Source organism: Gobio gobio (assembly GCF_949357685.1).
Source record: "Gobio gobio genome assembly, chromosome: 22".
NCBI classification, from domain to species: domain Eukaryota; kingdom Metazoa; phylum Chordata; class Actinopteri; order Cypriniformes; family Gobionidae; genus Gobio; species Gobio gobio.
Genome location: NC_137118.1, coordinates 473,096 through 485,114, shown reverse-complemented (window position 1 = coordinate 485,114; position 12,019 = coordinate 473,096). Strand labels below are relative to the sequence as shown.

Below are 12,019 nucleotides of genomic sequence, written 5' to 3'. Positions count from 1 at the left end.
CTAACACGAGAATGAACACGGCTAACACGAGGATGAACACGCCTAACACGAGAATGAACACGGCTAAAACGAGAATGAACACGCCTAACACGAGAATGAACACGCCTAACACGAGAATGAACACGCCTAACATGAGAATGAACACGGCCAACACGAGAATGAACACGCCTAACACGAGGATGAACACGACTAACACGAGAATGAACACGGCCAACACGAGAATGAACACGGCTAACACGAGAATGAACACGCCTAACACGAGAATGAACACGCCTAACACGCCTAACACGAGAATGAACACGCCTAACACGAGAATGAACACGCCTAACACGAGAATGAACACGGCTAACACGAGAATGAACACGGCTAACACGAGAATGAACATACCTAACACGAGAATGAACACGGCTAAAACGAGGATGAACACGGCTAACACGAGAATGAACATACCTAACACGAGAATGAACACGGCTAACACGAGAATGAACACGGCTAACACGAGAATGAACACGCCTAACACGAGAATGAACACGGCTAACACGAGAATGAACACGCCTAACACGAGAATGAACACGGCTAACACGGCTAACACGAGAATGAACACGCCTAACACGAGAATGAACACGCCTAACACGAGAATGAACACGGCTAACACGAGAATGAACACGGCTAACACGAGAATGAACACGCCTAACACGAGAATGAACACGGCTAACACGAGAATGAACACGCCTAACACGAGAATGAACACGGCTAACACGAGAATGAACACGCCTAACACGAGAATGAACACGCCTAACACGAGAATGAACACGCCTAACACGAGAATGAACACGCCTAACACGAGAATGAACACGCCTAACACGAGAATGAACACGCCTAACACGAGAATGAACACGCCTAACACGAGAATGAACACGGCTAACACGAGAATGAACACGCCTAACACGAGAATGAACACGCCTAACACGAGAATGAACACGCCTAACACGAGAATGAACACGCCTAACACGAGAATGAACACGCCTAACACGAGAATGAACACGGCTAACACGAGAATGAACACGCCTAACACGAGAATGAACACGCCTAACACGAGAATGAACACGGCTAACACGAGAATGAACACGGCTAACACGAGAATGAACACGGCTAACACGAGAATGAACACGGCTAACACGAGAATGAACACGGCTAACACGAGAATGAACACGCCTAACACGAGAATGAACACGCCTAACACGAGAATGAACACGGCTAACACGAGGATGAACACGCCTAACACGAGAATGAACACGCCTAACACGAGAATGAACACGCCTAACACGAGAATGAACACGGCTAACAAGAGAATGAACACGCCTAACACGAGAATGAACACGCCTAACACGAGAATGAACACGGCTAACACGAGAATGAACACGCCTAACACGAGAATGAACACGGCTAACACGAGAATGAACACGCCTAACACGAGAATGAACACGGCTAACACGAGAATGAACACGGCTAACACGAGAATGAACACGCCTAACACGAGAATGAACACGGCTAACACGAGAATGAACACGGCTAACACGAGAATGAACACGGCTAACACGAGAATGAACACGCCTAACACGAGGATGAACACGGCTAACACGAGGATGAACACGCCTAACACGAGAATGAACACGCCTAACACGAGAATGAACACGGCCAACAAGAGAATGAACACGCCTAACACGAGAATGAACACGGCTAACACGAGAATGAACACACCTAACACGAGAATGAACACGGCTAACACGAGAATGAACACGGCTAACACGAGAATGAACACGCCTAACACGAGAATGAACACGCCTAACACGAGAATGAACACGCCTAACACGAGAATGAACACGGCTAACACGGCTAACACGAGAATGAACACGCCTAACACGAGAATGAACACGCCTAACACGAGAATGAACACGGCTAACACGAGAATGAACACGCCTAACACGAGAATGAACACGCCTAACACGAGAATGAACACGGCTAACACGAGAATGAACACGCCTAACACGAGGATGAACACGGCTAACACGAGGATGAACACGCCTAACACGAGAATGAACACCCCTAACACGAGAATGAACACGGCCAACAAGAGAATGAACACGCCTAACACGAGAATGAACACGCCTAACACGAGAATGAACACGCCTAACACGAGAATGAACATGCCTAACACGAGAATGAACACGGCTAACACGAGAATGAACACGGCTAACACGAGAATGAACACGCCTAACACGAGAATGAACACGCCTAACACGAGAATGAACACGGCTAACACGAGAATGAACACGCCTAACACGAGAATGAACACGGCTAACACACCTAACACGAGAATGAACACTCCTAAAACGAGAATGAACACGCCTAACACGAGAATAACACGGCTAACACAAGAATAACACGGCTAACACGAGAATGAACACAGCTATTGAACACGGCTAACACGAGAATGAACACGGCTAACACGAGAATGAACACGGCCAACACGAGAATGAACACGGCCAACACGAGAATGAACACGGCCAACACGAGAATGAACACGCCTAACACGAGAATGAACACGCCTAACACGAGAATAACACGGCTAACACGAGAATGAACACGGCCAACACGAGAATGAACACGCCTAACACGAGAATAACACGGCTAACACGAGAATAACACGGCTAACACAAGAATGAACACGCCTAACACGAGAATGAACACGCCTAACACGAGAATGAACACGGCTAACACGAGGATGAACACGGCTAACACGGCTAACACGAGGATGAACACGTCTAACACGAGAATGAACACGGCTAACACGGCTAACACGAGAATGAACACGCCTAACACGAGAATGAACACGCCTAACACGAGAATGAACACGGCTAACACGAGAATGAACACGCCTAACACGAGGATGAACACGCCTAACACGAGAATGAACACGGCTAACACGAGAATGAACACGGCTAACACGAGGATGAACACGCCTAACACGAGAATGAACACCCCTAACACGAGAATGAACACGGCCAACAAGAGAATGAACACGCCTAACACGAGAATGAACACGCCTAACACGAGAATGAACACGCCTAACACGAGAATGAACATACCTAACACGAGAATGAACACGGCTAACACGAGAATGAACACGGCTAACACGCCTAACACGAGAATGAACACCCCTAACACGAGAATGAACACGGCTAACACGAGAATGAACACGCCTAACACGAGAATGAACACGGCTAACACGAGAATGAACACGGCTAACACGAGAATGAACACGGCTAACACGAGAATGAACACGCCTAACACGAGAATGAACACGGCTAACACGAGAATGAACACGGCTAACACGAGAATGAACACGCCTAACACGAGAATGAACACGGCTAACACGAGAATGAACACGCCTAACACGAGAATGAACACGGCTAACACGCCTAACACGAGAATGAACACTCCTAAAACGAGAATGAACACGCCTAACACGAGAATAACACGGCTAACACAAGAATAACACGGCTAACACGAGAATGAACACGGCTATTGAACACGGCTAACACGAGAATGAACACGGCTAACACGAGAATGAACACGGCCAACACGAGAATGAACACGGCCAACACGAGAATGAACACGGCCAACACGAGAATGAACACGCCTAACACGAGAATGAACACGCCTAACACGAGAATAACACGGCTAACACGAGAATGAACACGGCCAACACGAGAATGAACACGCCTAACACGAGAATAACACGGCTAACACGAGAATAACACGGCTAACACAAGAATGAACACGCCTAACACGAGAATGAACACGCCTAACACGAGAATGAACACGCCTAACACGAGAATGAACACGGCTAACACGGCTAACACGAGGATGAACACGCCTAACACAAGAATGAACACGCCTAACACGAGAATGAACACGCCTAACACGAGAATGAACACGCCTAACACGAGAATGAACATACCTAACACGAGAATGAACACGGCTAACACGAGAATGAACACGGCTAACATGAGAATGAACACGCCTAACACGAGAATGAACACGGCTAACACGAGAATGAACACGCCTAACACGAGAATGAACATACCTAACACGAGAATGAACACGGCTAACACGAGAATGAACACGGCTAACATGAGAATGAACACGCCTAACACGAGAATGAACACGGCTAACACGGCTAACACGAGAATGAACACGCCTAACACGAGAATGAACACGCCTAACACGAGAATGAACACGGCTAACACGAGAATGAACACGGCTAACACGGCTAACACGAGAATGAACACGGCTAACACGAGAATGAACACGGCTAACACGAGAATGAACACGCCTAACACAAGAATGAACACGCCTAACACGAGAATGAACACGCCTAACACGAGAATGAACACGGCTAACACGAGGATGAACACGCCTAACACGAGAATGAACACGCCTAACACGAGAATGAACACGGCCAACAAGAGAATGAACACGCCTAACACGAGAATGAACACGCCTAACACGAGAATGAACACGCCTAACACGAGAATGAACATACCTAACACGAGAATGAACACGGCTAACACGAGAATGAACACGCCTAACACGAGAATGAACACGGCCAACAAGAGAATGAACACGGCTAACACGAGAATGAACACGGCTAACACGAGAATGAACACGGCTAACACGAGAATGAACACGGCTAACACGAGAATGAACACGCCTAACACGAGAATGAACACGGCTAACACGAGAATGAACACGGCTAACACGGCTAACACGAGAATGAACACGCCTAACACGAGAATAACACGGCTAACACGAGAATGAACACGGCTATTGAACACGGCTAACACGAGAATGAACACGGCTAACACGAGAATGAACACGGCCAACACGAGAATGAACACGGCCAACAAGAGAATGAACACGGCTAACACGAGAATGAACACGGCTAACACGAGAATGAACACGGCTAACACGAGAATGAACACGGCTAACACGAGAATGAACACGCCTAACACGAGAATGAACACGGCTAACACGAGAATGAACACGGCTAACACGGCTAACACGAGAATGAACACGCCTAACACGAGAATAACACGGCTAACACGAGAATGAACACGGCTATTGAACACGGCTAACACGAGAATGAACACGGCTAACACGAGAATGAACACGGCCAACACGAGAATGAACACGGCCAACACGAGAATGAACACGCCTAACACGAGAATGAACACGGCCAACACGAGAATGAACACGGCCAACACGAGAATGAACACGGCCAACACGAGAATGAACACGGCCAACACGAGAATGAACACGGCCAACACGAGAATGAACACGGCTAACACGAGAATGAACACGGCTAACACGTTTTCGTTTTCGTTCCTTGAACCGGTTCAGAGCCCTGGTTTACACATACATGAACATATAAAACATGCGTGTGTCTCACCTGAGGCGGCGCAGGCTGGCAGTTTGATGGGAGGCGGTCTGTGTTTCACACCCTTTCCTAAAACTGAAGACTGGACCAGCGCTGAGAAACCGTCCGCCTGCGGAACAACACGGATCACACATGAGGTCATCACACGGACCGATCACGGATCACACATGAGGTCATCACACGGACCGATCACGGATCACACATGAGGTCATCACACAGACCGATCACGGATCACACATGAGGTTATCACACGGACTGATCACGGATCACACATGAGGTCATCACACGGACCGATCACGGACCACACATGAGGTCATCACACGGACCGATCACGGATCACACATGAGGTCATCACACGGACTGATCACGGATCACACATGATGTCATCACACGGACCGATCACGGATCACACGGACCGATCACGGATCACACGGACCTATCACGGATCACATGAGGTCATCACACAGACCGATCACGGATCACACATGAGGTCATCACAGACCGATCACGGATCACACATGAGGTCATCACACAGACCGATCACGGATCACACATGAGGTCATCACACGGACTGATCACGGATCACACATGATGTCATCACACAGACCGATCACGGATCACACATGAGGTTATCACACAGACCGATCACGGATCACACATGAGGTCATCACACAGACCGATCACGGATCACACATGAGGTCATCACACGGACTGATCACGGATCACACATGATGTCATCACACGGACCGATCACGGATCACACGGACCGATCACGGATCACACGGACCTATCACGGATCACATGAGGTCATCACACAGACCGATCACGGATCACACATGAGGTCATCACAGACCGATCACGGATCACACATGAGGTCATCACACAGACCGATCACGGATCACACATGAGGTTATCACACAGACCGATCACGGATCACACATGAGGTCATCACACAGACCGATCACGGATCACACATGAGGTTATCACACAGACCTATCACGGATCACACATGAGGTCATCACAGACCGATCACGGATCACACATGAGGTTATCACACGGATCGATCCCGGATCACACATGAGGTCATCACACGGACCGATCACGGATCACACATGATGTCATCACACGGACCGATCACGGATCACACATGATGTCATCACACGGATCACACATGAGGTCATCACACGGACCGATCACGGATCACACATGAGGTCATCACACGGACCGATCACGGATCACACATGAGGTCATCACACGGACCGATCACGGATCACACATGAGGTCATCACACGGACCGATCACGGATCACACATGATGTCATCACACAGACCGATCACGGATCACACATGAGGTTATCACACGGACCTATCACGGATCACATGAGGTCATCACACAGACCGATCACGGATCACACATGAGGTCATCACAGACCGATCACGGATCACACATGAGGTTATCACACGGACCGATCCCGGATCACACATGAGGTCATCACATGGACCGATCACGGATCACATATGAGGTCATCACACAGACCGATCACGGATCACATATGAGGTCATCACACGGACCGATCACGGATCACACATGAGGTCATCACACGGACCGATCACGGATCACACATGATGTCATCACACAGACCGATCACGGATCACACATGAGGTTATCACACGGACCTATCACGGATCACATGAGGTCATCACACAGACCGATCACGGATCACACATGAGGTCATCACAGACCGATCACGGATCACACATGAGGTTATCACACGGACCGATCCCGGATCACACATGAGGTCATCACATGGACCGATCACGGATCACATATGAGGTCATCACACAGACCGATCACGGATCACACATGAGGTCATCACACGGACCGATCACGGATCACACATGAGGTCATCACACGGACCGATCACGGATCACACATGATGTCATCACACGGACCGATCATGGATCACACATGAGGTCATCACACGGACCGATCACGGATCACACATGAGGTCATCACACGGACCGATCACGGATCACACATGAGGTCATCACACGGACCGATCACGGATCACATGAGGTCATCACACAGACCGATCACGGATCACACATGAGGTTATCACACGGACCGATCACGGATCACACATGATGTCATCACACGGATCACACATGAGGTCATCACACGGACCGATCACGGATCACACATGCGGTTATCACACGGACCGATCACGGATCACATATGATGTCATCACACGGACCGATCACGGATCACACATGAGGTCATCACACGGACCGATCACGGATCACATATGATGTCATCACACGGACCAATCACGGATCACATATGATGTCATCACACGGACCGATCACGGATCACACATGATGTCATCACACGGACCAATCACGGATCACACATGAGGTCATCACACGGACCGATCACGGATCACACATGATGTCATCACACGGATCACACATGAGGTCATCACACGGACCGATCACGGATCACACATGATGTCATCACACGGACCGATCACGGATCACACATGAGGTCATCACATGGACCGATCACGGATCACACATGAGGTCATCACACGGACCAATCACGGATCACACATGATGTTATCACACGGACCGATCACGGATCACACATGAGGTCATCACACGGACTGAGTTTTAGGCATTTTTCTGGCGTATAAATCTATAATCAATCACTTCTGGGATTTGTTTAGACAAAGAGCATTCTGGTCATATCATCTCTCATTAGCATGACATCAGAGGTTTATAAGTCAGACTGAACCCATGAACACTAACAGCGCTTCTGCTGGAGGAACACGTCAATCTGTGCTGCTTCAGAAGCTCATCAAGAGAAGCTGATCCATTTACAGATCATTGAGCGGATTATTCCAGATGTTCTGAAGAGACTCGACGGCTTTATATGAGGAAGGAACGTCTGACGGGTTTGAGGACATTAGGAGAGGAGATGACCACAGGATCCTCATTAAAGGGTTAGTTCACCCAAAACTGTAAATTGTGTCATTAATGACTGAGCCTCATGTGGTTGGACACCCGTCAGACCTCCGTTCATCTTCAGACACAAATGAAGATATTTTAGTGTAAATCTGATGCTCTGAAAGGCCTCCATTGGCTCAACTTTACACTCTCAAGACCCTTAAAAGACACTAAAGACTAAAGTTACAAAGTCCATCTCACTACAGCGGCTCTACAATAACTTTATGAAGACGAGAATAGTTTATGTGCGCAAAAAAACCCTAAATAACGACTTATATAGTGATGACGATTTCAAAACACGGCATCATGAAGCTTCGAAGCGTTATGAATCAGTGAGTCGATTCATGATTCGGATCGCGTGTCAAACCGGCAAACTGCTGAAATTTGGCGATTCAAACTGCTGAATCGACTCACTGATTCATAACGCTCTGAACCGCTGAATCGACTCACTGATTCATAACGCTCCGAACCGCTGAATCGACTCACTGATTCATAACGCTCTGAACCGCTGAATCGACTCACTGATTCATAACGCTCTGAACCGCTGATTCGACTCACTGATTCATAACGCTCTGAACCGCTGAATCGACTCACTGATTCATAACGCTCCGAACCGCTGAATCGACTCACTGATTCATAACGCTCTGAACGGAGGTCTGACGGGTGTCCAACCACATGAGGCTCAGTCATTAATGACACAATTTACAGTTTTGGCTGAACTAACCCTTTAAGAGACGGACTGAGTGTTGATTTATTAATTTGATCTGCATTATACAGTAAATCACAGTTGTATGATTGGGTCCTGCGATCTAATGCCATGACAGTGGGTTTGATCCGGCCTCACCTCGGCCTCTCTGGAGGGAGAGAGCTGGCCCTGAGAGTTGTGCAGCATCTTCACCTGCCCCTTCACGTCCCGCTCATACACCTCTTTATACTGCGCCAGAAACCTGAGGCACAGGACAATCACATGACTGAACACCAGCAGAAACACACCCCCCACACCACACCACCACCTCCACCGCCCCACACTCACCGCTCAGCGTCCGTCTTTGACCCGATGAGGAATCTACAGGAGAAACAGAGCATCAGGTGAGGAACAGCGTGTCAGAGGAGAAGCAACGTAACAGGAAGTGAAGGCGTGTAACAGGAAGTGAAGGCGTGTAACAGGAAGTGAAGGCGTGTAACAGGAAGTGAAGGCGTGTAACAGGAAGTGAAGGCGTGTCAGAGGAGACGCAATGTAACAGGAAGTGAAGGCGTGTCAGAGGAGAAGCAATGTAACAGGAAGTGAAGGCGTGTAACAGGAAGTGAAGGCGTGTAACAGGAAGTGAAGGCGTGTCAGAGGAGACGCAATGTAACAGGAAGTGAAGGTGTGTAACAGGAAGTGAAGGTGTGTCAGAGGAGACGCAGTGTAACAGGAAGTGAAGGCGTGTCAGAGGAGAAGCAATGTAACAGGAAGTGAAGGTGTGTAACAGGAAGTGAAGGTGTGTAACAGGAAGTGAAGGCGTGTAACAGGAAGCGAAGGTGTGTAACAGGAAGTGAAGGTGTGTAACAGGAAGTGAAGGCGTGTAACAGGAAGTGAAGGCGTGTAACAGGAAGTGAAGGCGTGTCAGAGGAGATGCAGTGTAACAGGAAGTGAAGGCGTGTAACAGGAAGTGAAGGTGTGTAACAGGAAGTGAAGGCGTGTAACAGGAAGTGAAGGCGTGTAACAGGAAGTGAAGGCGTGTAACAGGAAGTGAAGGCGTGTAACAGGAAGGGAAGGCGTGTAACAGGAAGCGAAGGTGTGTAACAGGAAGCGAAGGCGTGTAACAGGAAGCGAAGGCGTGTAACAGGAAGGGAAGGTGTGTAACAGGAAGCGAAGGTGTGTAACAGGAAGCGAAGGCGTGTAACAGGAAGCGAAGGCGTGTAACAGGAAGCGAAGGCGTGTAACAGGAAGCGAAGGCGTGTAACAGGAAGTGAAGGCGTGTAACAGGAAGCGAAGGCGTGTAACAGGAAGTGAAGGCGTGTAACAGGAAGTGGAGGCGTGTAACAGGAAGTGAAGGCGTGTAACAGGAAGTGAAGGCGTGTAACAGGAAGCGAAGGCGTGTAACAGGAAGCGAAGGCGTGTAACAGGAAGCGAAGGCGTGTAACAGGAAGTGAAGGCGTGTAACAGGAAGCAAAGGCGTGTAACAGGAAGTGAAGGCGTGTAACAGGAAGCAAAGGCGTGTAACAGGAAGTGAAGGCGTGTAACAGGAAGCAAAGGCGTGTAACAGGAAGTGAAGGCGTGTAACAGGAAGTGAAGGTCTTACGGCGGGTGGATGAGCTGGAGGTCAGGGCTATCCTCCTCAGATCTGGACTCTTTGGCGCTGTAGATCTTCCCGTACACCAGCGGGTCGCCCATAGACTGGAAGATGGTGACTTTTGTTCTCTGAGGCTGGCCTCCATTCTCACACTCAAATATATAATCATCCCTCACATCCTGATCAGAGACAGGACCACACGTCACAGATACATCAACATGAGCATCAAGAGCTGGAGTAGAGCTGGAGTAGAGTTAAGAGTAGAGTTAAGAGTAGAGCTAGAGTAGAGTTAAGAGTAGAGTTAAGAGTAGAGCTAGAGTAGAGTTAAGAGTAGAGTTAAGAGTAGAGCTAGAGTAGAGTTAAGAGTAGAGTGAAGAGTAGAGTGAAGAGTAGAGTGAAGAGTAGAGTGAAGAGTAGAGTGAAGAGTAGAGTGAAGAGTAGAGTGAAGAGTAGAGTGAAGAGTAGAGTGAAGAGTAGAGTGAAGAGTAGAGTAGAGCTGGAGTAGAGTTAAGAGTAGAGTTAAGAGTAGAGCTAGAGTAGAGTTAAGAGTAGAGTGAAGAGTAGAGTGAAGAGTAGAGTGAAGAGTAGAGTGAAGAGTAGAGTGAAGAGTAGAGTGAAGAGTAGAGTGAAGAGTAGAGTGAAGAGTAGAGTAGAGCTGGAGTAGAGTTAAGAGTAGAGTGAAGAGTAGAGTGAAGAGTAGAGTGAAGAGTAGAGTGAAGAGTAGAGTGAAGAGTAGAGTGAAGAGTAGAGTGAAGAGTAGAGCTAGAGTAGAGTTAAGAGTAGAGTGAAGAGTAGAGTGAAGAGTAGAGTGAAGAGTAGAGTGAAGAGTAGAGTGAAGAGTAGAGTGAAGAGTAGAGTGAAGAGTAGAGCTAGAGTAGAGTTAAGAGTAGAGTGAAGAGTAGAGTGAAGAGTAGAGTGAAGAGTAGAGTGAAGAGTAGAGTGAAGAGTAGAGCTAGAGTAGAGTGAAGAGTAGAGTGAAGAGTAGAGTGAAGAGTAGAGTGAAGAGTAGAGTGAAGAGTAGAGTGAAGAGTAGAGCTAGAGTAGAGTTAAGAGTAGAGTTAAGAGTAGAGTGAAGAGTAGAGTGAAGAGTAGAGTGAAGAGTAGAGTGAAGAGTAGAGTGAAGAGTAGAGTGAAGAGTAGAGCTAGAGTAGAGTTAAGAGTAGAGTGAAGAGTAGAGTGAAGAGTAGAGTGAAGAGTAGAGTGAAGAGTAGAGTGAAGAGTAGAGTGAAGAGTAG

General features: G+C 48.1%; 1 protein-coding gene across 4 annotated transcripts in view; it reads right to left on the bottom strand.

Moving 5' to 3' along the window:
• supt20 (SPT20 homolog, SAGA complex component) overlaps window positions 1-12,019 on the bottom strand; it is a 60,589-nt gene that overhangs the window by 28,647 nt on the left and 19,923 nt on the right. For all 4 annotated transcript variants that reach the window (XM_079804348.1, XM_079804349.1, XM_079804347.1 and 1 more), the window contains exons 13-16: window positions 10,794-10,963; window positions 9,542-9,574; window positions 9,353-9,455; window positions 5,516-5,612 (exon numbers count right to left, since the gene is read on the bottom strand). In XM_079804348.1, the coding sequence (XP_079660474.1) occupies window positions 5,516-5,612; window positions 9,353-9,455; window positions 9,542-9,574; window positions 10,794-10,963 (403 nt within the window). The remainder of the gene's footprint in view (window positions 1-5,515; window positions 5,613-9,352; window positions 9,456-9,541; window positions 9,575-10,793; window positions 10,964-12,019) is intronic.